The sequence below is a fragment of the Hemiscyllium ocellatum genome, unplaced genomic scaffold, assembly GCF_020745735.1.
Source record: "Hemiscyllium ocellatum isolate sHemOce1 unplaced genomic scaffold, sHemOce1.pat.X.cur. R, whole genome shotgun sequence".
Lineage (NCBI taxonomy): Eukaryota > Metazoa > Chordata > Chondrichthyes > Orectolobiformes > Hemiscylliidae > Hemiscyllium > Hemiscyllium ocellatum.
In genome coordinates, this window is record NW_026867602.1 from 804,766 (window position 1) to 830,122 (window position 25,357).

At 64.3% G+C, this 25,357-nt stretch overlaps 1 protein-coding gene across 2 annotated transcripts in view; it reads left to right on the top strand.

The window, feature by feature from the left end:
- LOC132809070 (uncharacterized) overlaps window positions 1–20,987 on the top strand; it is a 56,528-nt gene extending 35,541 nt beyond the window's left edge. For both annotated transcript variants that reach the window (XM_060822466.1, XM_060822465.1), the window contains 4 exons: window positions 14,207–14,243; window positions 14,995–15,062; window positions 17,010–17,056; window positions 20,665–20,987. In XM_060822466.1, coding sequence (XP_060678449.1) covers window positions 14,207–14,243; window positions 14,995–15,062; window positions 17,010–17,056; window positions 20,665–20,979 — 467 coding nt within the window. In that variant the 3' untranslated portion in view covers window positions 20,980–20,987. The remainder of the gene's footprint in view (window positions 1–14,206; window positions 14,244–14,994; window positions 15,063–17,009; window positions 17,057–20,664) is intronic.
- The last annotated feature ends 4,370 nt before the right edge of the window (window positions 20,988–25,357 follow it).

Consider the following 25,357-nt stretch of genomic DNA (forward strand, 5'->3'; position numbering starts at 1 on the left):
GGGAGGGTCAGTGCTGAGGGAGTGGGTGCTGGGGGAGGGTCAGTGCTGAGGGAGCGGGGGCTGTGGGAGGGTCAGTGCTGTGGGAGGGTCAGTGCTGTGGGAGGGTCAGTGCTGAGGGAGTGGGTGCTGGGGGAGGGTCAGTGCTGAGGGAGTGGGGGCTGTGGGAGGGTCAGTGCTGAGGGAGTGGGTGCTGGGCGAGGGTCAGCGCTGAGGGAGCGGGTGCTGTGGGAGGGTCAGCGCTGAGGGAGCGGGGTCTGTAGGAGGGTCAGCGCTGCGGGAGCGGGTGCTGTGGGAGGGTCAGCGCTGAGGGAGCGGGTGCTGTGGGTGGGTCAGTGCTGAGGGAGCGGGTGCTGTGGGTGGGTCAGTGCTGAGGGAGCGGGTGCTGGGGGAGGGTCAGCGCTGTGGGAGCGGGTGCTGTGGGAGGGTCAGTGCTGAGGGAGTGGGTGCTGGGGGAGGGTCAGTGCTGAGGGAGCGGTGTCTGTAGGAGGGTCAGCGCTGCGGGAGCGGGTGCTGTGGGAGGGTCAGCGCTGAGGGAGTGGGTGCTGTGGGTGGGTCAGTGCTGAGGGAGCGGGTGCTGTGGGAGCGTCAGTGCTGAGGGAGCGGGTGCTGTGGGAGGGTCAGTGCTGTGGGAGTGGGGGCTGTGGGAGGGTCAGTGCTGAGGGAGCGGGTGCTGTGGGAGTGTCAGTGCTGAGGGAGTGGGTGCTGTGGGAGGGTCAGTGCTGAGGGAGCGGGTGCTGGGGGAGGGGGTGCTGTGGGAGGGTCAGTGCTGAGGGAGCGGGCGCTGTGGGAGGGTCAGTGCTGAGGGAGCGGGCGCTGTGGGAGGGTCAGTGCTGAGGGAGTGTGCGCTTTGGGAGGGTCAGTGCTGATGGAGGGTCAGTGCTGAGGAAGTGGATGCTGTGGGAGGGTCAGTGCTGAGGGAGGGTCAGTGCTGAGGGAGCGGGTGCTGTGGGAGGGTCAGTGCTGAGGGAGTGGGCGCTGTGGGAGGGTCAGTGCTGAGGGAGTGGGCGCTGTGGGAGGGTCAGCGCTGAGGGAGTGGGTGCTGGGGGAGGGTCAGTGCTGAGGGAGCGGGTGCTGTGGGAGGGTCAGTGCTGAGGGAGTGGGTGCTGGGGGAGGGTCAGTGCTGAGGGAGCGGGGGCTGTGGGAGGGTCAGTGCTGAGGGGGCGGGGTCTGTAGGAGGGTCAGCGCTGCGGGAGCGGGTGCTGTGGGAGGGTCAGCGCTGAGGGAGTGGGTGCTGTGGGTGGGTCAGTGCTGAGGGAGCGGGTGCTGGGGGAGGGTCAGCGCTGTGGGAGCGGGTGCTGTTGGAGGGTCAGTGCTGAGGGAGTGGGTGCTGGGGAGGGTCAGTGCTGAGTGAGCGGGGTCTGTAGGAGGGTCAGCGCTGCGGGAGCGGGTGCTGTGGGAGGGTCAGCGCTGCGGGAGCGGGTGCTGTGGGAGGGTCAGCGCTGAGGGAGCGGGTGCTGCGGGAGGGTCAGTGCTGAGGGTGCGGGTGCTGTGGGAGGGTCCGTGCTGAGGGAGTGGGTGCTGGGGGAGGGTCAGCGCTGAGGGAGTGGGGGCTGTGGGAGGGTCAGTGCTGAGGGAGCGGGGGCTGAGGGAGTGTCAGCGCTGAGGGAGCGGGCGCTGTGGGAGGGTCAGTGCTGAGGGAGCGGGTGCTGGGGGAGGGTCAGTGCTGAGGGAGTGGGGTCTGTGGGAGGGTCAGTGCTGAGGGAGCGGGTGCTAGGGGAGGGTCAGTGCTGAGGGAGCGGGTGCTGTGGGAGGGTCAGTGCTGAGGGAGCAGGTGCTGGGGGAGGGTCAGTGCTGAGGGAGCCGGCGCTGTGGGAGGGTCGGTGCTGAGGGAGGGTCAGTGCTGAGGGAGCGGGGCTGTGGGAGGGTCAGCGCTGAGGGAGTGGGGTCTGTGGGAGGGTCAGTGCTGAGGGAGCGGGTGCTAGGGGAGGGTCAGTGCTGAGGGAGCGGGTGCTGTGGGAGGGTCAGTGCTGTGGGAATGGGTGCTGGGGGAGGGTCAGTGCTGAGGGAGTGGTGGCTGTGGGAGGGTCAGTGCTGAGGGAGTGGGGGCTGTGGGAGGGTCAGTGCTGAGGGAGCGGTTGCTGGGGGAGGGTCAGTGCTGAGGGAGCGGGGGCTGTGGGAGGGTCAGTGCTGAGGGAGCGGGGGCTGTGGGAGGGTCAGTGCTGAGGGAGCGGGTGCTGGGGGAGGGTCAGCGCTGAGGGAGCGGGTCTGTGGGAGGGTCAGCGCTCAGGGAGCGGGTGCTGGGGGAGGGTCAGTGCTGAGGGAGCGGGTGCTGGGGGAGGGTCAGCGCTGAGGGAGCGGGTCTGTGGGAGGGTCAGCGCTCAGGGAGCGGGTGCTGGGGGAGGGTCAGAGCTGAGGTAGCGGTGGCTGTGGGAGGGTCAGTGCTGTGGGAGGGTCAGTGCTGTGGGAGCGGGTGCTGTGGGAGGGTCAGTGCTGAGGGAGTGGGTGCTGGGGGAGGGTCAGTGCTGAGGGAGCGGGGGCTGTGGGAGGGTCAGTGCTGTGGGAGGGTCAGTGCTGTGGGAGGGTCAGTGCTGAGGGAGTGGGTGCTGTGGGAGGGTCAGTGCTGTGGGAGGGTCAGTGCTGAGGGAGCGGGTGCTGGGGGAGGGTCAGTGCTGAGGGAGGGTCAGTGCTGAGGGAGCGGGTGCTGGGGGAGGGTCAGTGCTGAGGGAGTGGGTGCTGTGGGAGGGTCAGTGCTGAGGGAGTGGGTGCTGTGGGAGGGTCAGCGCTGCGGGAGCGGGTGCTGGGGGAGGGTCAGTGCTGAGGGAGCAGGTGCTGGGGGAGGGTCAGTGCTGAGGGAGCGGGGGCTGTGGGAGGGTCAGCGCTGAGGGAGAGGGTGCTGTGGGAGGGTCAGTGCTGAGGGAGTGGGTGCTGTGGGAGGGTCAGTGCTGAGGGAGCGGGCGCTGTGGGAGGGTCAGTGCTGAGGGAGCGGGTCTGTGGGAGGGTCAGCGCTGAGGGAGCGGGTGCTGGGGGAAGGTCAGTGCTGAGGGAGCGGGTGCTGGGGGAGGGTCAGTGCTGAGGGAGCGGGTGCTGTGGGAGGGTCAGTGCTAAGGGAGTGGGTGCTGGGGGAGGGTCAGTGCTGAGGGAGCGGGGGCTGTGCGAGGGTCAGTGCTGTGGGAGGGTCAGTGCTGAGTGAGTAGGGGCTGTGGGAGGGTCAGTGCTGAGGGAGCGGGGGCTGCGGGAGGGTCAGTGCTGAGGGAGCGGTTGCTGGGGGAGGCTCAGTGCTGAGGGAGCGGGGGCTGTGGGAGGGTCAGTGCTGAGGGAGCGGGTGCTGTGGGAGGGTCAGCGCTGAGGGAGCGGGTGTTGTGGGAGGGTCAGTGCTGAGGGAGCGGGCGCTGTGGGAGGGTCAGTGCTGAGGGAGCGGGTGCTGTGGGAGGGTCAGCGCTGAGGGAGCGGGTGTTGTGGGAGGGTCAGTGCTGAGGGAGCGGGCGCTGTGGGAGGGTCAGTGCTGAGGGAGCGGGGTCTGTTCGAGGGTCAGCGCTGCAGAAGCGGGTGCTGTGGGAGGGTCAGCGCTGAGGGAGTGGGTGCTGTGGGTGGGTCAGTGCTGAGGGAGTGGGTGCTGTGGGAGGGTCAGCGCTGAGGGAGCGGGTCTGTGGGAGGGTCAGCGCTGAGGGAGCGGGTGCTGGGGGAGGGTCAGTGCTGAGGGAGCGGGTGCTGGGGGAGGGTCAGTGCTGAGGGAGTGGGTGCTGGGGGAGGGTCAGTGCTGAGGGAGCGGGGGCTGTGGGAGGGTCAGTGCTGTGGGAGGGTCAGTGCTGTGGGAGTGGGTGCTGGGGGAGGGTCAGTGCTGAGGGAGTGGGGGCTGTGGGAGGGTCAGTGCTGAGGGAGTGGGGGCTGTGGGAGGGTCAATGCTGAGGGAGTGGGGGCTGTGGGAGGGTCAGTGCTGAGGGAGCGGGGGCTGGGGGAGGGTCAGTGCTGAGGGAGCGGGCGCTGGGGGAGGGTCAGTGCTGAGGGAGCGGGCGCTGTGGGAGGGTCAGTGCTGAGGGAGCGGGTGCTGTGGGAGGGTCAGTGCTGAGGGAGGGGGTGCTGGGGGAGGGTCAGTGCTGTGGGAGGGTCAGTGCTGATGGAGGGTCAGTGCTGAGGGAGTGGGTGCTGTGGGAGGGTCAGTGCTGAGGGAACGGGCGCTGTGGGAGGGTCAGTGCTGAGGGAGCGGGTGCTGTGGGAGGGTCAGTGCTGAGGGAGTGGGTGCTGGGGGAGGGTCAGTGCTGAGGGAACGGGCGCTGTGGGAGGGTCAGTGCTGAGGGAGCGGGGGCTGTGGGAGGGTCAGTGCTGTGGGAGGGTCAGTGCTGTGGGAGGGTCAGTGCTGAGGGAGTGGGTGCTGGGGGAGGGTCAGTGCTGAGGGAGTGGGGGCTGTGGGAGGGTCAGTGCTGAGGGAGTGGGTGCTGGGCGAGGGTCAGCGCTGAGGGAGCGGGTGCTGTGGGAGGGTCAGCGCTGAGGGAGCGGGGTCTGTAGGAGGGTCAGCGCTGAGGGAGCGGGTGCTGTGGGAGGGTCAGCGCTGAGGGAGCGGGTGCTGTGGGTGGGTCAGTGCTGAGGGAGCGGGTGCTGTGGGTGGGTCAGTGCTGAGGGAGCGGGTGCTGGGGGAGGGTCAGCGCTGTGGGAGCGGGTGCTGTGGGAGGGTCAGTGCTGAGGGAGTGGGTGCTGGGGAGGGTCAGTGCTGAGGGAGCGGTGTCTGTAGGAGGGTCAGCGCTGCGGGAGCGGGTGCTGTGGGAGGGTCAGCGCTGAGGGAGTGGGTGCTGTGGGTGGGTCAGCGCTGAGGGAGTGGGTGCTGTGGGTGGGTCAGCGCTGAGGGAGCGGGTGCTGTGGGAGGGTCAGCGCTGAGGGAGCGGGTGCTGTGGGAGGGTCAGCGCTGAGGGAGTGGGTGCTGTGGGTGGGTCAGTGCTGAGGGAGCGGGTGCTGTGGGAGGGTCAGTGCTGTGGGAGTGGGGGCTGTGGGAGGGTCAGTGCTGAGGGAGCGGGTGCTGTGGGAGTGTCAGTGCTGAGGGAGTGGGTGCTGTGGGAGGGTCAGTGCTGAGGGAGCGGGTGCTGGGGGAGGGGGTGCTGTGGGAGGGTCAGTGCTGAGGGAGCGGGCGCTGTGGGAGGGTCAGTGCTGAGGGAGCGGGCGCTGTGGGAGGGTCAGTGCTGAGGGAGTGTGCGCTTTGGGAGGGTCAGTGCTGATGGAGGGTCAGTGCTGAGGAAGTGGATGCTGTGGGAGGGTCAGTGCTGAGGGAGGGTCAGTGCTGAGGGAGCGGGTGCTGTGGGAGGGTCAGTGCTGAGGGAGTGGGCGCTGTGGGAGGGTCAGTGCTGAGGGAGTGGGCGCTGTGGGAGGGTCAGCGCTGAGGGAGTGGGTGCTGGGGGAGGGTCAGTGCTGAGGGAGCGGGTGCTGTGGGAGGGTCAGTGCTGAGGGAGTGGGTGCTGGGGGAGGGTCAGTGCTGAGGGAGCGGGGGCTGTGGGAGGGTCAGTGCTGAGGGGGCGGGGTCTGTAGGAGGGTCAGCGCTGCGGGAGCGGGTGCTGTGGGAGGGTCAGCGCTGAGGGAGTGGGTGCTGTGGGTGGGTCAGTGCTGAGGGAGCGGGTGCTGGGGGAGGGTCAGCGCTGTGGGAGCGGGTGCTGTTGGAGGGTCAGTGCTGAGGGAGTGGGTGCTGGGGGAGGGTCAGTGCTGAGTGAGCGGGGTCTGTAGGAGGGTCAGCGCTGCGGGAGCGGGTGCTGTGGGAGGGTCAGCGCTGCGGGAGCGGGTGCTGTGGGAGGGTCAGCGCTGAGGGAGCGGGTGCTGTGGGAGGGTCAGTGCTGAGGGTGCGGGTGCTGTGGGAGGGTCCGTGCTGAGGGAGTGGGTGCTGGGGGAGGGTCAGCGCTGAGGGAGTGGGGGCTGTGGGAGGGTCAGTGCTGAGGGAGCGGGGGCTGAGGGAGTGTCAGCGCTGAGGGAGCGGGCGCTGTGGGAGGGTCAGTGCTGAGGGAGCGGGTGCTGGGGGAGGGTCAGTGCTGAGGGAGTGGGGTCTGTGGGAGGGTCAGTGCTGAGGGAGCGGGTGCTAGGGGAGGGTCAGTGCTGAGGGAGCGGGTGCTGTGGGAGGGTCAGTGCTGAGGGAGCAGGTGCTGGGGGAGGGTCAGTGCTGAGGGAGCGGGGGCTGTGGGAGGGTCAGCGCTGAGGGAGCGGGTGCTGTGGGAGGGTCAGTGCTGAGGGAGTGGGGTCTGTGGGAGGGTCAGTGCTGAGGGAGCGGGTGCTAGGGGAGGGTCAGTGCTGAGGGAGCGGGTGCTGTGGGAGGGTCAGTGCTGAGGGAGCGGGTGCTGTGGGAGGGTCAGTGCTGTGGGAGTGGGTGCTGGGGAGGGTCAGTGCTGAGGGAGTGGGTGCTGTGGGAGGGTCAGTGCTGAGGGTGTGGGGGCTGTGGGAGGGTCAGTGCTGAGGGAGCGGTTGCTGGGGGAGGGTCAGTGCTGAGGGAGCGGGGGCTGTGGGAGGGTCAGTGCTGAGGGAGCGGGGGCTGTGGGAGGGTCAGTGCTGAGGGAGCGGGTGCTGGGGGAGGGTCAGCGCTGAGGGAGCGGGTCTGTGGGAGGGTCAGCGCTCAGGGAGCGGGTGCTGGGGGAGGGTCAGTGCTGAGGGAGCGGGTGCTGGGGGAGGGTCAGCGCTGAGGGAGCGGGTCTGTGGGAGGGTCAGCGCTCAGGGAGCGGGTGCTGGGGGAGGGTCAGTGCTGAGGTAGCGGTGGCTGTGGGAGGGTCAGTGCTGTGGGAGGGTCAGTGCTGTGGGAGCGGGTGCTGTGGGAGGGTCAGTGCTGAGGGAGTGGGTGCTGGGGGAGGGTCAGTGCTGAGGGAGCGGGGGCTGTGGGAGGGTCAGTGCTGTGGGAGGGTCAGTGCTGTGGGAGGGTCAGTGCTGAGGGAGTGGGTGCTGTGGGAGGGTCAGTGCTGTGGGAGGGTCAGTGCTGAGGGAGTGGGGGCTGTGGGAGGGTCAGTGCTGCGGGAGCGGGTGCTGGGGGAGGGTCAGTGCTGAGGGAGGGTCAGTGCTGAGGGAGCGGGTGCTGGGGGAGGGTCAGTGCTGAGGGAGTGGGTGCTGTGGGAGGGTCAGTGCTGAGGGAGTGGGTGCTGTGGGAGGGTCAGCGCTGCGGGAGCGGGTGCTGGGGGAGGGTCAGTGCTGAGGGAGCAGGTGCTGGGGGAGGGTCAGTGCTGAGGGAGCGGGTCTGTGGGAGGGTCAGCGCTGAGGGAGCGGGTGCTGGGGGAAGGTCAGTGCTGAGGGAGCGGGTGCTGGGGGAGGGTCAGTGCTGAGGGAGCGGGTGCTGTGGGAGGGTCAGTGCTAAGGGAGTGGGTGCTGGGGGAGGGTCAGTGCTGAGGGAGCGGGGGCTGTGCGAGGGTCAGTGCTGTGGGAGGGTCAGTGCTGAGTGAGTGGGTGCTGTGGGTGGGTCAGTGCTGAGGGAGTGGGTGCTGTGGGAGGGTCAGCGCTGAGGGAGCGGGTCTGTGGGAGGGTCAGCGCTGAGGGAGCGGGTGCTGGGGGAGGGTCAGTGCTGAGGGAGCGGGTGCTGGGGGAGGGTCAGTGCTGAGGGAGTGGGTGCTGGGGGAGGGTCAGTGCTGAGGGAGCGGGGGCTGTGGGAGGGTCAGTGATGTGGGAGGGTCAGTGCTGTGGGAGTGGGTGCTGGGGGAGGGTCAGTGCTGAGGGAGTGGGGGCTGTGGGAGGGTCAGTGCTGAGGAAGTGGATGCTGTGGGAGGGTCAGTGCTGAGGGAGGGTCAGTGCTGAGGGAGCGGGTGCTGTGGGAGGGTCAGTGCTGAGGGAGTGGGCGCTGTGGGAGGGTCAGTGCTGAGGGAGTGGGCGCTGTGGGAGGGTCAGCGCTGAGGGAGTGGGTGCTGGGGGAGGGTCAGTGCTGAGGGAGCGGGTGCTGTGGGAGGGTCAGTGCTGAGGGAGTGGGTGCTGGGGGAGGGTCAGTGCTGAGGGAGCGGGGGCTGTGGGAGGGTCAGTGCTGAGGGGGCGGGGTCTGTAGGAGGGTCAGCGCTGCGGGAGCGGGTGCTGTGGGAGGGTCAGCGCTGAGGGAGTGGGTGCTGTGGGTGGGTCAGTGCTGAGGGAGCGGGTGCTGGGGGAGGGTCAGCGCTGTGGGAGCGGGTGCTGTTGGAGGGTCAGTGCTGAGGGAGTGGGTGCTGGGGGAGGGTCAGTGCTGAGTGAGCGGGGTCTGTAGGAGGGTCAGCGCTGCGGGAGCGGGTGCTGTGGGAGGGTCAGCGCTGCGGGAGCGGGTGCTGTGGGAGGGTCAGCGCTGAGGGAGCGGGTGCTGTGGGAGGGTCAGTGCTGAGGGTGCGGGTGCTGTGGGAGGGTCCGTGCTGAGGGAGTGGGTGCTGGGGGAGGGTCAGCGCTGAGGGAGTGGGGGCTGTGGGAGGGTCAGTGCTGAGGGAGCGGGGGCTGAGGGAGTGTCAGCGCTGAGGGAGCGGGCGCTGTGGGAGGGTCAGTGCTGAGGGAGCGGGTGCTGGGGGAGGGTCAGTGCTGAGGGAGTGGGGTCTGTGGGAGGGTCAGTGCTGAGGGAGCGGGTGCTAGGGGAGGGTCAGTGCTGAGGGAGCGGGTGCTGTGGGAGGGTCAGTGCTGAGGGAGCAGGTGCTGGGGGAGGGTCAGTGCTGAGGGAGCGGGGGCTGTGGGAGGGTCAGCGCTGAGGGAGCGGGTGCTGTGGGAGGGTCAGTGCTGAGGGAGTGGGGTCTGTGGGAGGGTCAGTGCTGAGGGAGCGGGTGCTAGGGGAGGGTCAGTGCTGAGGGAGCGGGTGCTGTGGGAGGGTCAGTGCTGAGGGAGCGGGTGCTGTGGGAGGGTCAGTGCTGTGGGAGTGGGTGCTGGGGGAGGGTCAGTGCTGAGGGAGTGGGTGCTGTGGGAGGGTCAGTGCTGAGGGAGTGGGGGCTGTGGGAGGGTCAGTGCTGAGGGAGCGGTTGCTGGGGGAGGGTCAGTGCTGAGGGAGCGGGAGCTGTGGGAGGGTCAGTGCTGAGGGAGCGGGGGCTGTGGGAGGGTCAGCGCTGAGGGAGCGGGTGCTGGGGGAGGGTCAGCGCTGAGGGAGCGGGTCTGTGGGAGGGTCAGCGCTCAGGGAGCGGGTGCTGGGGGAGGGTCAGTGCTGAGGGAGCGGGTGCTGGGGGAGGGTCAGCGCTGAGGGAGCGGGTCTGTGGGAGGGTCAGCGCTCAGGGAGCGGGTGCTGGGGGAGGGTCAGTGCTGAGGTAGCGGTGGCTGTGGGAGGGTCAGTGCTGTGGGAGGGTCAGTGCTGTGGGAGCGGGTGCTGTGGGAGGGTCAGTGCTGAGGGAGTGGGTGCTGGGGGTGGGTCAGTGCTGAGGGAGCGGGGGGTGTGGGAGGGTCAGTGCTGTGGGAGGGTCAGTGCTGTGGGAGGGTCAGTGCTGAGGGAGTGGGTGCTGTGGGAGGGTCAGTGCTGTGGGAGGGTCAGTGCTGAGGGAGTGGGGGCTGTGGGAGGGTCAGTGCTGCGGGAGCGGGTGCTGGGGAGGGTCAGTGCTGAGGGAGGGTCAGTGCTGAGGGAGCGGGTGCTGGGGGAGGGTCAGTGCTGAGGGAGTGGGTGCTGTGGGAGGGTCAGTGCTGAGGGAGTGGGTGCTGTGGGAGGGTCAGCGCTGCGGGAGCGGGTGCTGGGGGAGGGTCAGTGCTGAGGGAGCAGGTGCTGGGGGAGGGTCAGTGCTGAGGGAGCGGGTCTGTGGGAGGGTCAGCGCTGAGGGAGCGGGTGCTGGGGGAAGGTCAGTGCTGAGGGAGCGGGTGCTGGGGGAGGGTCAGTGCTGAGGGAGCGGGTGCTGTGGGAGGGTCAGTGCTAAGGGAGTGGGTGCTGGGGGAGGGTCAGTGCTGAGGGAGCGGGGGCTGTGCGAGGGTCAGTGCTGTGGGAGGGTCAGTGCTGAGTGAGTGGGTGCTGTGGGTGGGTCAGTGCTGAGGGAGTGGGTGCTGTGGGAGGGTCAGCGCTGAGGGAGCGGGTCTGTGGGAGGGTCAGCGCTGAGGGAGCGGGTGCTGGGGGAGGGTCAGTGCTGAGGGAGCGGGTGCTGGGGGAGGGTCAGTGCTGAGGGAGTGGGTGCTGGGGGAGGGTCAGTGCTGAGGGAGCGGGGGCTGTGGGAGGGTCAGTGCTGTGGGAGGGTCAGTGCTGTGGGAGTGGGTGCTGGGGGAGGGTCAGTGCTGAGGGAGTGGGGGCTGTGGGAGGGTCAGTGCTGAGGGAGTGGGGGCTGTGGGAGGGTCAATGCTGAGGGAGTGGGGGCTGTGGGAGGGTCAGTGCTGAGGGAGCGGTTGCTGGGGGAGGGTCAGTGCTGAGGGAGCGGGCGCTGGGGGAGGGTCAGTGCTGAGGGAGCGGGCGCTGTGGGAGGGTCAGTGCTGAGGGAGCGGGTGCTGTGGGAGGGTCAGTGCTGAGGGAGTGGGTGCTGGGGGAGGGTCAGTGCTGTGGGAGGGTCAGTGCTGATGGAGGGTCAGTGCTGAGGGAGTGGGTGCTGTGGGAGGGTCAGTGCTGAGGGAACGGGCGCTGTGGGAGGGTCAGTGCTGAGGGAGCGGGTGCTGTGGGAGGGTCAGTGCTGAGGGAGTGGGTGCTGGGGGAGGGTCAGTGCTGAGGGAACGGGCGCTGTGGGAGGGTCAGTGCTGAGGGAGCGGGGGCTGTGGGAGGGTCAGTGCTGTGGGAGGGTCAGTGCTGTGGGAGGGTCAGTGCTGAGGGAGTGGGTGCTGGGGGAGGGTCAGTGCTGAGGGAGTGGGGGCTGTGGGAGGGTCAGTGCTGAGGGAGTGGGTGCTGGGCGAGGGTCAGCGCTGAGGGAGCGGGTGCTGTGGGAGGGTCAGCGCTGAGGGAGCGGGGTCTGTAGGAGGGTCAGCGCTGCGGGAGCGGGTGCTGTGGGAGGGTCAGCGCTGAGGGAGCGGGTGCTGTGGGTGGGTCAGTGCTGAGGGAGCGGGTGCTGTGGGTGGGTCAGTGCTGAGGGAGCGGGTGCTGGGGGAGGGTCAGCGCTGTGGGAGCGGGTGCTGTGGGAGGGTCAGTGCTGTGGGAGTGGGTGCTGGGGGAGGGTCAGTGCTGAGGGAGCGGTGTCTGTAGGAGGGTCAGCGCTGCGGGAGCGGGTGCTGTGGGAGGGTCAGCGCTGAGGGAGTGGGTGCTGTGGGTGGGTCAGTGCTGAGGGAGCGGGTGCTGTGGGAGCGTCAGTGCTGAGGGAGCGGGTGCTGTGGGAGGGTCAGTGCTGTGGGAGTGGGGGCTGTGGGAGGGTCAGTGCTGAGGGAGCGGGTGCTGTGGGAGTGTCAGTGCTGAGGGAGTGGGTGCTGTGGGAGGGTCAGTGCTGAGGGAGCGGGTGCTGGGGGAGGGGGTGCTGTGGGAGGGTCAGTGCTGAGGGAGCGGGCGCTGTGGGAGGGTCAGTGCTGAGGGAGTGGGCGCTGTGGGAGGGTCAGCGCTGAGGGAGCGGGTCTGTGGGAGGGTCAGCGCTGAGGGAGCGGGTGCTGTGGGAGGGTCAGTGCTGAGGGAGCGGGCGCTGTGGGAGGGTCAGTGCTGAGGGAGTGGGCGCTGTGGGAGGGTCAGCGCTGAGGGAGCGGGTCTGTGGGAGGGTCAGTGCTGAGGGTGCGGGTGCTGTGGGAGGGTCAATGCTGTGGGAGGGTCCGTGCTGAGGGAGTGGGTGCTGTGGGAGGGTCAGTGCTGAGGGAGCGGGTGCTGGGGGAGGGTCAGCGCTGAGGGAGTGGGGGCTGTGGGAGGGTCAGTGCTGAGGGAGCGGGGGCTGAGGGAGTGTCAGCGCTGAGGGAGCGGGTGCTGTGGGAGGGTCAGTGCTGAGGGAGTGGGGTCTGTGGGAGGGTCAGTGCTGAGGGAGCGGGTGCTAGGGGAGGGTCAGTGCTGAGGGAGCGGGTGCTGTGGGAGGGTCAGTGCTGAGGGAGCGGTTGCTGGGGGAGGGTCAGTGCTGAGGGAGCGGGGGCTGTGGGAGGGTCAGTGCTGAGGGAGCGGGGGCTGTGGGAGGGTCAGTGCTGAGGGAGCGGGTGCTGTGGGAGGGTCAGCGTTGAGGGAGCGGGCGCTGTGGGAGGGTCAGTGCTGAGGGAGTGGGCGCTGTGGGAGGGTCAGCGCTGAGGGAGTGGGCGCTGTGGGAGGGTCAGTGCTGAGGTAGCGGGGGCTGTGGGAGGGTCAGTGCTGAGGGAGTGGGTGCTGGGGGAGGGTCAGTGCTGAGGGAGCGGTTGCTGTGGGAGTGTCAGTGCTGAGGGAGTGGGGGCTGTGGGAGGGTCAGTGCTGAGGGAGCGGGCGCTGTGGGAGGGTCAGTGCTGAGGGAGTGGGGGCTGTGGGAGGGTCAGTGCTGAGGGAGTGGGTGCTGTGGGAGGGTCAGTGCTGAGGGAGTGGGTGCTGTGGGAGGGTCAGCGCTGCGGGAGCGGGTGCTGGGGGAGGGTCAGTGCTGAGGGAGCGGGTGCTGTGGGAGGGTCAGCGCTGAGGGAGCGGGTGCTGTGGGAGGGTCAGCGCTGAGGGAGCGGGTGCTGGGGTAGGGTCAGCGCTGAGGGAGCGGGTGCTGTGGGAGGGTCAGCGCTGAGGGAGTGGGTGCTGAGGGAGGGTCAGTGCTGACGGAGTGGGTGCTGAGGGAGGGTCAGTGCTGAGGGTGCAGGTGCTGGGGGAGGGTCAGTGCTGAGGGAGCGGGTGCTGTGGAAGGGTCAGTGCTGAGGGAGCGGGTGCTGGGGGAGGGTCAGCGCTGAGGGAGCGGGTCTGTGGGAGGGTCAGTGCTGAGGGAGCGGGGGCTGTGGGAGGGTCAGCGCTGAGGGAGAGGGTGCTGTGGAAGGGTCAGTGCTGAGGGAGTGGGTGCTGTGGGAGGGTCAGTGCTGAGGGAGCGGGCGCTGTGGGAGGGTCAGTGCTGAGGTAGTGGGCGCTGTGGGAGGGTCAGCGCTGAGGGAGCGGGTCTGTGGGAGGGTCAGCGCTGAGGGAGCGGGTCTGTGGGAGGGTCAGCGCTGAGGGAGCGGGTGCTGTGGGAGGGTCAGTGCTGAGGGAGCGGGTGCTGTGGGAGGGTCAGCGCTGAGGGAGCGGGTCTGTGGGAGGGTCAGCGCTGAGGGAGCGGGTGCTGTGGGAGGGTCAGTGCTGAGGGAGCGGGTGCTGTGGGAGGGTCAGTGCTGAGGGAGTGGGTGCTGGGGGAGGGTCAGTGCTGAGGGAGCGGGGGCTGTGGGAGGGTCAGTGCTGTGGGAGGGTCAGTGCTGTGGGAGCGGGTGCTGGGGGAGGGTCAGTGCTGAGGGTGCGGGTGCTGGGGGAGGGTCAGTGCTGAGGGAGCGGGGGCTGTGGGAGGGTCAGCGCTGAGGGAGCAGGTGCTGGGGGAGGGTCAGTGCTGAGGGAGTGGGTGCTGTGGAAGGGTCAGTGCTGAGGGAGTGGGTGCTGTGGGAGGGTCAGTGCTGAGGGACCGGGTGCTGTGGGAGGGTCAGCGCTGAGGGAGTGGGGGCTGTGGGAGGGTCAGTGCTGAGGGAGCGGGGGCTGAGGGAGGGTCAGTGCTGAGGGTGCGGGTGCTGTGGGAGGGTCAATGCTGTGGGAGGGTCCGTGCTGAGGGAGCGGGCGCTGTGGGAGGGTCAGTGCTGAGGGACCGGGTGCTGTGGGAGGGTCAGTGCTGAGGGAGCGGGTGCTGGGGGAGGGTCAGTGCTGAGGGAGTGGGGTCTGTGGGAGGGTCAGTGCTGAGGGAGCGGGGGCTGTGGGAGGGTCAGTGCTGAGGGAGCGGGCGCTGTGGGAGGGTCAGTGCTGAGGGAGCAGGGACTGTCGGAGGGTCAGTGCTGAGGGAGCGGGCGCTGTGGGAGGGTCAGTGCTGAGGGAGCGGGTGCTGTGGGAGGGTCAGTGCTGAGGGAGTGGGGGCTGTGGGTGGGTCAGTGCTGAGGGAGCAGGGACTGTCGGAGGGTCAGTGCTGAGGGAGTGGGTGCTGTGGGAGGGTCAGTGCTGAGGGAGCGGGTGCTGGGGGAGGGTCAGTGCTGAGGGAGTGGGGTCTGTGTGAGGGTCAGTGCTGAGGGAGCGGGGGCTGTGGGAGGGTCAGTGCTGAGGGAGCGGGCGCTGGGGGAGGGTCAGCGCTGAGGGAGCGGGTGCTGGGGGAGGGTCAGTGCTGAGGGAGTGGGTGCTGTGGGAGGGTCAGTGCTGAGGGAGCGGGTGCTGTGGGAGGGTCAGTGCTGAGGGAGTGGGTGCTGTGGGAGGGTCAGTGCTGAGGGAGCGGGTGCTGAGGGAGGGTCAGTGCTGAGGGAGCGGGGCTGTGGGAGGGTCAGTGCTGAGGGAGTGGGTGCTGTGGGAGGGTCAGTGCTGAGGGAGCGGGTACCTGTATGCATTTGACAAGAGGCAGGTTGGGAGTCTGTGATTACTCAGCGATTGGTTTGTCTGTTCCAGACCCCACCTCACGGTTCCTACCCCGCCTACGGAGGAGGTAAGCGTCTGAACCACGTCTCTCTTTCCAGGTGACCTTGTGTTGATGTCCCTCATGCTCAGGGGATTGTATAGTCACCTAGATACATCTTGGCTGCAACTCCATCTCCCTGCACATCACCGGCTATGTGATGTTATCACGCTGTATTCAACCACTGACATAGAGGCGTACAGCAAGGACACAGACCCTTCAGCCCAACCAGTCCATGCTGACCATCATCCCAAACTAACCTGCTCCCGCCTGCCCTGCTCCTGCCTCTAAACCTTTCCTCCTCAGGGATCTATCCACCAACTGCCCCCACATGCCCTGGGCACCTCTGGAAGTTCATTCCAGACCTTCCCTGTGTCACAAGTCGTGTCATTTTTAAATTTTCCCCTCCTCTACACTTTTAAATAAAACATTACCGCGACTCTGGAAGTCTTCATTTGCAAACGTACCAACTCCCTGGCCCAATAAAGCTTTGCGTTCAGAGTGTTTCGTTGACGGGCTGAGTCTGACTTTTACCTCTGCGCTCCCCACCCCTAACATTTTATTCCGGACTCTCTGCCTCACTCCGCTGACCCTGCTAGTTCCCCACAATATTTCGTGGAGCTCCAGGGGGTTTGTGCCTGACTTTTCCTGGGAATCTAACCCCAAGGATTTCGTGGTTCGGAGACTCTGACTCGAGCTCCCCTTGGGGATTCATGTCCCTGGCTGGGAGGGGATAGTACACAGGGCACATTCGACCTGACTCACTCGCGGGTTGGCTCAGTTTCAGCTTCAAGTCGAAAGGAGTCGAAGACAGTCCAGTCTACGGGAACATCAGCTACATTTACAATGGTAAGTAGCTTCGCAAAGTGCCCGACACCGTACCCACTGCAGCCCACCCTCACACACACACCCTCACACACCCCCACACACACAGACACACAGACACACAGACACACACACCCCCACACACACATACCCTCACACACACACACACCCTCACACATACACAGACACACACCCTCACACACTCACGCACACACATATACCCACACTCACACACACCCTCACTCTCACCCTCACACCCACTCTCGCCCTCACACACACACATATACACCCTCACACACTGTCACACACAGATACACCCTCACACACACACAGCCACACACACACACAGCCACACACACACATACCATCTCACACCCACTCACACACAGGCACACACACATACCATCTCACACCCACTCACACACAGGCACACACACATACCATCTCACACCCACTCACACACAGGCACACACACATACTCACACACATATATATACACACACACATCCACTCACACTCTCACACATTCACACACAAACCCTCACACACAGACACTCTCTCACACACATGTATACACACACATACACACATTCACACATACACATACACACTCACACATATGTATACACACACACACATACACTCACACACACATACACATTCACTCTCACACACATACACTCTCACACACACATGTATACACACACATATACTCACACTTACCCACACATACACATACAATCACACACACACACACACTCACACACACATATACATGTATACACACACACACGTATACACACATACACTCACACACGTATACACACATACACTCACACACACACACACATTCACTCTCACCCACACACACATACACTCTCACCCACACACACATACACTCTCACCCACACACGTATACACTCTCACCCACACACGTATACACTCTCACCCACACACACATACACTCTCACCCACACACGTATACACTCTCACCCACACACGTACACACTCTCACCCACACACGTACACACTCTCACCCACACACGTATACACTCTCACCCACACATGTACACACTCTCACCCACACATGTACACACTCTCACACACACATGTACACACACACATATACTCACACACTTACCCACACATACACATACAATCACACACACACACATACATACACACACATACATTCTCACACAAATACATGTATACACACACATACTCATACACACACACATACACACTCACCCATATAAACATGTATACACACAAACTCATACACACCCATACATACAACTCCCCCCCCACACACACACACACACGCACATACACTCTCACACACATATACATACCTACACACACACGTATACGTACCCATGCATATTGTCACTCACACATATACTGTACTCGCATATACACACACACACACGTACACACATGTATATACACCCATACACACACACACACAGGCACACACATACACACACAGCTACATATACTCCACACACACACACACACACACACACGCACATACATAGAAACTCACACACGTGTACATACACACACACTCACACTCCCTCACACACACAGGCACCCTCTCTTTAATGTGGGTAAACTCAAAATAATACATGCACATGCAACAGACATACATACACACACATAGAGAGAGATGCACACACACACACACAGGCACACAGAGACAGGTACACAGGCCCGCACGCACAAACACACACACACACACACACAGAAACAGGTATACAGACACGCGCACACACACACACACACACACACACATCACATCAAATCTCTCACAGTACCCAGCCTTACTGCGATCACATCCAGCACTGATCACTAACCCATGGGCTCACCAGTACACTGCCCAGACTCCATGCCCCTCCACCCTGAGGGGACTGACCTGGGTCACGATCGTGTACCGACTGACACTCACTCACTCCTGTCTCTCTGCAGAAAGGGAATCACAGAGTGACGGGCACGGACCCAGGACGGGCGCTAAGGTAGGTACCTGTCTCTGTGTGTGTGTGTCTGTCTGTCTGTCCCCCTGTGTGCGTGTGTGTGTGCGTGTGTATACCTGTCTCTGTGTGCCTGTGTCTGTACACGCACGCCTGTGTATCTGTCTCTGTGTGCGCGCGTGTGTTTGTGCCCGTGTGTGTGTCTGTCCTTGTGTCTGTGTGTGCGTGCGCGCCTGTGTACCTGTCTCTGTGTGTCTGTGTCTGTGTGTGTGTGCCTGTGTACCTGTCTGTGTGTGTGTCAGTGTGTGTGTGCCTGTGTGTGTGTGTGCGCGCGCGCCTGTGTACCTGTCTGTGTTTGTGTGTGCGCGCGCCTGTGTACCTGCGTGTGTGTGTATGCGCCTGTGTACCTGTCTCTGTGCGTGTGTGTGTGTGCGCGCGCGCCTGTGTACCTGTGTCTGTGTGTGCCGGTGTACCTGTCTGTGTGTGTGTCTGTGTACCTGTGTGTGTATGTGTGTGTGTGTGCCTGTGTACCTGTCTGTGTGTGTGTGTATATGTGTGAGTGTGTGTGTGTGTGTGTGCCTGTGTACCTGTCTCTGTGTGTGTGTGTGTGTGCCGGTGTACCTGTCTCTGTGTGTGTATATGTGTGAGAGTGTGTGTGTGTGTGTGCCTGTGTACCTGTCTCTGCGTCTCTCACGGCGCCAGGGACCCAGGTTCGATCCCACCCATGGGTGACTGACCGTGTGGAGTTTGCACATTCGCCCCCTGTCTGCGAGGGTTTCCTCCCACAGTCCAAAGATGTGCAGGTTAGGGTGGGATTGGCCGTGCTAAATTGTCCCCGTAGTGCCCAGGGATGTGCAGGTTAGGGTGGGATTGGCCATGCTAAATTGTCCCCGTAGTGCCCAGGGATGTGCAGGTTAGGGTGGATTGGCCGTGCTAAATTGTCCCGTAGTGCCCAGGGATGTGCAGGTTAGGGTGGATTGGCCGTGCTAAATTGTCCCCGTAGTGCCCAGGGATGTGCAGGTTAGGGTGGATTGGCCGTGCTAAATTGTCCCCGTAGTGCCCAGGGATGTGCAGGTTAGGGTGGGATTGGCCGTGCTAAATTGTTCCGTAGTGCCCAGGGATGTGCAGGTTAGGGTGGATTGGCCGTGCTAAATTGTCCCGTAGTGCCCAGGGATGTGCAGGTTAGGGTGGATTGGCCGTGCTAAATTGTCCCCATAGTGCCCAGGGATGTGTAGGCTAGGCTACCCTTGTAGTCAGGGGTAATGGGTCTGGGTGGGATACCCTTCGGAGGGTCGGTGTGGACTTGTTGGGCCGAAGGGCCTGTTTCCACGCGCAGGGGAGTCTAATTCCCTTCTGCCCCCGGCTGCCATATACAAACCTGCTTCCCCAGCCAATGGGGGAGTCATTTATGATCGCTCTTCCCTCACACAGGGGGCTGCCTGAGCAATGTGTGAGGGAAGGATGGAGATCATCCCAGAGGGCGTTAGCTGTGACGGCATCGTGGGTGACCGGGCCAGCGATTACTGCCCCAAAACCCCAATTTCCCCGTCGATAAGGTGGGGTTTGCCAGTGCGATACTGGAGGGCAGTTAAGGAAGCAGCAGTCAGGTCCCTGTGGGGGCTGGAGTCACGTGTAGGCCTCAGGCTGTGTAAAGGCAGGGGAGCAACCGAATTGGCGACGATGGCGGTGGCTAACGGAGGCTGAGACTGACCCTTCGAGGTCACGTTCGGTAAATTAGGGTTAATGTAGGCCGGGGGCCCAAGGAATACGGCACCACATGGCTCCTGAGAGAGAGAGATGGGGGAAGGGGGGAGAGGGAGGGAGATGGGGGAGAGAGAGATGGGGAGAGAGAGAGAGATGGGGGAGAGGGAGAGATGGGGAGAGAGAGAGAGAGAGAGATGGGGGAAGGGGGGAGATGGAGGGAGATGGGGGAGAGGGAGAGATGGGGGAAAGAGAGATGGGGGAGGGGGGAGAGGGAGAGAGAAATGGGGGAGGGAGAGAGAGATGGGGGGAGGGAGAGAGAGATGGGGGGGAGGGAGAGAGAGATGGGGGGGAGGGAGAGAGAGATGGGGGGAGGGAGAGAGAGATGGGGGGGAGGGAGAGAGAGATGGGGGGAGGGAGAGAGAGATGGGGGGGAGGGAGAGAGAAATGGGGGGAGGGAGAGAGAGATGGGGGGGAGGGAGAGAGAGATGGGGGGAGGGAGAGAGAGATGGGGGGGAGGGAGAGAGATGGGGGAGGGGGAGAGAAAGAGAGGGAAGGAGTGAGATAGGGCGAGAGAGATGGGGAGAGAGGAGGGAAAGAGAGGTGGAGGGAGGGAGGAGAGGAGAGAGAGGAAGAGAGAGAGAGGGGGAAAGAGAGAGGGAGGGAGGGAGAGGGAGATAGATAGAGAGAGAGAGAGAAACAGAGTCAGAAATGGGGGAAGGGAGAAGAGAGAGGAAGAGAGACAGAGAGAGAGAAATGGTGGGGGAGAGGGAGGGAGAGATGGAGGAAGAGAGAGAGAGAGATGGGGGGGGAGAGAGGGGAGGAGAGAGAGAGAAGAAAGAGAGAGATGGGGGAGAGAGAGAGAGATGGGGAGGGGGAGAGAGAGAAAGAGAGAGATGGGGGGAGAGAGAGATGGGGGCGGAGAGAGAGAGAGAAAGAGAGAGATGAGGGGAGAGAGAGATGGGGGCGGGGAGAGAGAGAGAGGGAAGAGATAGAGATGGGGGGAGAGAGAGAGAGATGGGGGCGGGGGGGGGGGGAGAGAGAGAGAGATGGGGGCGGGGGGGGGAGAGAGAGAGAGAGAGAGAAGCCCTGCTCTGGCTGAGAGGATGTGGTGTGGGTAGGTTTTGTGAATCTGCTGCTGACACCTTGAACAGGAAGCGAGGGTTTGGTCCTGTCCAAAGACAGCAGGTCCCCAAGGCACCCCCAAACGGTGTGTGCTCCCACAGGGAGACGGTATTCCAGAGCAGGGCAGGGGGACTCCTTCCCAATCCGGCTGGGACATGGGGAACGTCCGGATTCAGCCCTGTCCCAGACCAACTCACACACTGCACAGAGCAGCAGGTATCCCAGTCTGCAACGCCGTGGGAACATCTCACCCCTGGGGACAGTGTAGAGGGAGCTTTACTCTGTCTCTAATCCTGTGCTGTCCCTGTCCCTGGGAGTGTTTGATGGGGGGACAGTGTAGAGGGAGCTTTACTCTGTATCTAACCCCATGCTGTCCCTGTCCCGGGGAGTGTTTGATGGGGGACAGTGTAGAGAGAGCTTTACTCTGTATCTAACCCCGTGCTGTCCCTGTCCCTGGGTGTGTTTGATGGGGGGACAGTGTAGAGGGAGCTTCACTCTGTATCTAACCCCGTGCTGTCCCTGTCCCTGGGAGTGTTTGATGGGGGGGACAGTGTAGAGAGAGCTTTACTCTGTATCTAACCCCCTGTCCCTGGGAGTGTTTGATGGGGGACAGTGTAGAGGGAGCTTTACTCTGTGTCGAACCCTGTGGAGGGGAGGGGAGTGTGTCAGTATTTACAGAGAGTGTCCCCAGGGTGGGGAGGTGAGGAGGGAGGAGTGTGTCCGTATTTACGGGGAGGGTGGGTCTCTGACCAGTTTCGGGCCTCCCTCCTGCTGCCCTACCTCACCCCCTCACCCTCCCCCTCACCCTCTCCCTCCTGTTCCCTCAGGGCCTCACTCCGGGACACCTCTGCTATGCCAAACTGGAGCTGCCCTCGTCCCGGGAGCAGGGGGCCCGGAGTCCGGCGCTGACGCCGTACTCCGAGACCCTGCCCATGTTGAAGATCAGCCGGGCCGGGGGAGCAGCCAAACCGCACCGGCACAGGGGGACGCCGGGGGAAGGCTCCCTCTGCCGCACCGTGCCCCAGTTCCCGGACAGCGCGACGCTGGAGAACGCAGACCTGTACAGCTCAGTGCGGGCGGGCTCCCCAGGGGGGCGGACGGACCACCAGCAGTACGCCAACAAAGCAACTCTGTCAATCTAGTAAAACTGCTCACTCACAAGCACCGAGAGCCTCTTCCTTTTACTGGCGCCAAACACATTCCCGAGCCCTGTTCGCCTGGTTTACAGACCAGGACTCCGGGACGGAAACACTTCGGGCTTCGAATCGGGTCAGTGGATAGATTCTGGGGATGTGCAGAGGGATCTTGGAGACCGTGCACATGGAGCCCTGGAAGCTGGTGGACGGTGCTGTTCAGGAGGCGTAGGGGGCGTCAGGTTTCATTGGGAGAGGGGTTGGGTTCTGGAGCCAGGGCGTCATACCGATGTTGCGCGAGACGCTCGTGCGGCCTCTCGCGCCCTCACTGCGCCACAGAACCGGGTCCATTTCCCGCCTCGAGCCGACTGACCGTGTTGGCATTTGCACACTCTTTCCCCCGTATCTGCGTGGGTTCCCTCCCACAGTCCCTCGAGAGGCGCGGGTTAGGGGGAACTGGCCACGCTAAATTGCTCACAGTGTTAGGCAAAGGAGGAAATGGGTGGGTTGCGCTTCGGCGTTGGGCCGAAGGGCCTGTGTCCACACTGCAGGGAATCCAAGCTAACCTGGAGTTCTGGCCCCCGGACTTTGGGAAGGATGTGGAAGCATTGGAAAGGGTGCAGGGGGGGGATTTCCCAGGAGGGTGGCTGGTCTGGAGGGAGGGTCTTATGAGGGAAAGGCTGAGGACCTTGGGTCAGCTCTCGTTCAAGGATGATGCCGTCAGGGTGTACGAGGGGGCGACGCTGCAAATGGAGGGGCCAGAGACGGAAGACAGATATCAGAGGCAGGTCCTTTACTCAGAGAGGGGTAAGGGGGTGGGATGCCCTGCCTGCCCGTGTAGCTAACTCCGCCACATTCGGGGCATTTAAACGCCCCGTGGATAATGATAGGATAGTGTGAGGGGATGGGCTTAGATTAGTTCACAGGACAGTGAATGGGGGGACAGTGTAGAGGGAGCTTTACTCTGTATTTAACCCCGTGCTGTCCCTGTCCTGGGAGGGTTTGATGGGGAGACAGAATGGGTGGGGATACAGAATGGATATGGAACATTTCCCGAGATGGGAGGTGGTTGCTGGGATAATGAGCTGTTCGGGAAGAGGCAACTTTAACCAGCGCGTTGGATGGTCAACGATGGACAACACATAGCCCATGGGAGGGCCGGCAAAGCCAGCACGGTCACGGTGTGTACACAGACAGGAGTGAGAGTGCCCGTCCCTCAGCACCGTCCCGGTGTGTACACAGACAGGAGAGCGCCCGTCCCTCAGCACCGTCCCGGTGTGTACACAGACAGGAGAGTGCCCGTCCCTCAGCACCGTCCCGGTGAGTACACAGACAGGAGTGAGAGGGCCCGTCCCACAGCACCGTCCCGGTGTGTACACAGACAGGAGTGAGAGGGCCCGTCCCTCAGCACCGTCCCGGTGTGTACACAGACAGGAGAGGGCCCGTCCCTCAGCACCGTCCCGGTGTGTACACAGACAGGAGAGGGCCCGTCCCTCAGCACCGTCCCGGTGTGTACACAGACAGGAGTGAGAGGGCCCGTCCCTCAGCACCGTCCCGGTGTGTACACAGACAGGAGAGGGCCCGTCCCTCAGCACCGTCCCGGTGTGTACACAGACAGGAGTGAGAGCGCCCGTCCCACAGCACCGTCCCGGTGTGTACACAGACAGGAGAGGGCCTGTCCCTCAGCACCGTCCCGGTGTGTACACAGACAGGAGAGGGCCCGTCCCTCAGCACCGTCCCGGTGTGTACACAGACAGGAGAGGGCCTGTCCCTCAGCACCGTCCCGGTGTGTACACAGACAGGAGAGGGCCTGTCCCTCAGCACCGTCCCGGTGTGTACACAGACAGGAGAGGGCCTGTCCCTCAGCACCGTCCCGGTGTGTACACAGACAGGAGAGGGCCCGTCCCACAGCACCGTCCCGGTGTGTACACAGACAGGAGTGAGAGCGCCCATCCCTCAGCACCGTCCCGGTGTGTACACAGACAGGAGTGAGAGGGCCCGTCCCACAGCACCGTCCCGGTGTGTACACAGACAGGAGAGGGCCCGTCCCTCAGCACCGTCCCGGTGTGTACACAGACAGGAGAGGGCCTGTCCCTCAGCACCGTCCCGGTGTGTACACAGACAGGAGAGCGCCCGTCCCTCAGCACCGTCCCGGTGAGTACACAGACAGGAGTGAGAGGGCCCGTCCCTCAGCACCGTCCCGGTGTGTACACAGACAGGAGAGGGCCCGTCCCTCAGCACCGTCCCGGTGTGTACACAGACAGGAGTGAGAGTGCCCGTCCCTCAGCACCGTCCCGGTGTGTACACAGACAGGAGTGAGAGGGCCCGTCCCACAGCACCGTCCCGGTGAGTACACAGACAGGAGAGCGCCCGTCCCTCAGCACCGTCCCGGTGTGTACACAGACAGGAGAGGGCCTGTCCCTCAGCACCGTCCCGGTGTGTACACAGACAGGAGCGAGAGGGCCCGTCCCTCAGCACCGTCCCGGTGTGTACACAGACAGGAGTGAGAGCGCCCGTCCCTCAGCACCGTCCCGGTGTGTACACAGACAGGAGAGGGCCCGTCCCTCAGCACCGTCCCGGTGTGTACACAGACAGGAGAGGGCCCGTCCCTCAGCACCGTCCCGGTGAGTACACAGACAGGAGTGAGAGGGCCCGTCCCACAGCATCGTCCCGGTGTGTACACAGACAGGAGTGAGAGGGCCCGTCCCACAGCACCGTCCCGGTGAGTACACAGACAGGAGTGAGAGGGCCCGTCCCTCAGCACCGTCCCGGTGTGTACACAGACAGGAGTGAGAGTGCCCGTCCCTCAGCACCGTCCCGGTGTGTACACAGACAGGAGAGGGCCCGTCCCTCAGCACCGTCCCGGTGTGTACACAGACAGGAGTGAGAGTGCCCGTCCCTCAGCACCGTCCCGGTGTGTACACAGACAGGAGTGAGAGGGCCCGTCCCACAGCACCGTCCCGGTGAGTACACAGACAGGAGAGCGCCCGTCCCTCAGCACCGTCCCGGTGTGTACACAGACAGGAGCGAGAGGGCCCGTCCCTCAGCACCGTCCCGGTGTGTACACAGACAGGAGTGAGAGGGCCTGTCCCTCAGCACCGTCCCGGTGTGTACACAGACAGGAGAGCGCCCGTCCCTCAGCACCGTCCCGGTGTGTACACAGACAGGAGAGGGCCTGTCCCTCAGCACCGTCCCGGTGTGTACACAGACAGGAGTGAGAGCGCCCGTCCCTCAGCACCGTCCCGGTGTGTACACAGACAGGAGAGGGCCCGTCCCACAGCACCGTCCCGGTGTGTACACAGACAGGAGTGAGAGGGCCCGTCCCTCAGCACCGTCCCGGTGTGTACACAGACAGGAGTGAGAGGGCCCGTCCCACAGCACCGTCCCGGTGAGTACACAGACAGGAGTGAGAGGGCCCGTCCCACAGCACCGTCCCGGTGTGTACACAGACAGGAGAGGGCCCGTCCCTCAGCACCGTCCCGGTGTGTACACAGACAGGAGAGGGCCTGTCCCTCAGCACCGTCCCGGTGTGTACACAGACAGGAGAGGGCCCGTCCCACAGCACCGTCCCGGTGTGTACACAGACAGGAGAGGGCCCGTCCCACAGCACCGTCCCGGTGTGTACACAGACAGGAGAGGGCCCGTCCCTCAGCACCGTCCCGGTGTGTACACAGACAGGAGTGAGAGCGCCCGTCCCACAGCACCGTCCCGGTGTGTACACAGACAGGAGTGAGAGCGCCCGTCCCACAGCACCGTCCCGGTGTGTACACAGACAGGAGAGGGCCCGTCCCTCAGCACCGTCCCGGTGTGTACACAGACAGGAGCGAGAGGGCCCGTCCCTCAGCACCGTCCCGGTGTGTACACAGACAGGAGCGAGAGGGCCCGTCCCACAGCACCGTCCCGGTGTGTACACAGACAGGAGTGAGAGGGCCCGTCCCACAGCACCGTCCCGGTGTGTACACAGACAGGAGAGGGCCCGTCCCTCAGCACCGTCCCGGTGAGTACACAGACAGGAGTGAGAGTGCTCAGTGCCGAGTGTCGCGTCACAAGCTGCGACGCTTGTCCTCTCTCACTGATTCGCAGACTATCTAGCTTGTTTTAGAAACGTCAGTGAGTTGAGAAACAGGTAACGCACCCGTACCTGGAAGTTACAGCAGTGGGCGTTGGAGGGGAGGGTGGAGGGTGAGATGGAGGGTGCGATTACTATGTGCCAACGGAGACAGCGGATTCAGAGCGAGGAGGAGACAGTGAGATCTGCAGATGCTGGAGGTCAGAGCTGAGAACGTCTAGCTGGAAAACTCCAACAGACCAGGCAGCATCACAGAAACATTCCCAACGAAGGGCTCCACCCCGAAACACGGAATTTCCCTGCTCCTCGGAGCTGCCT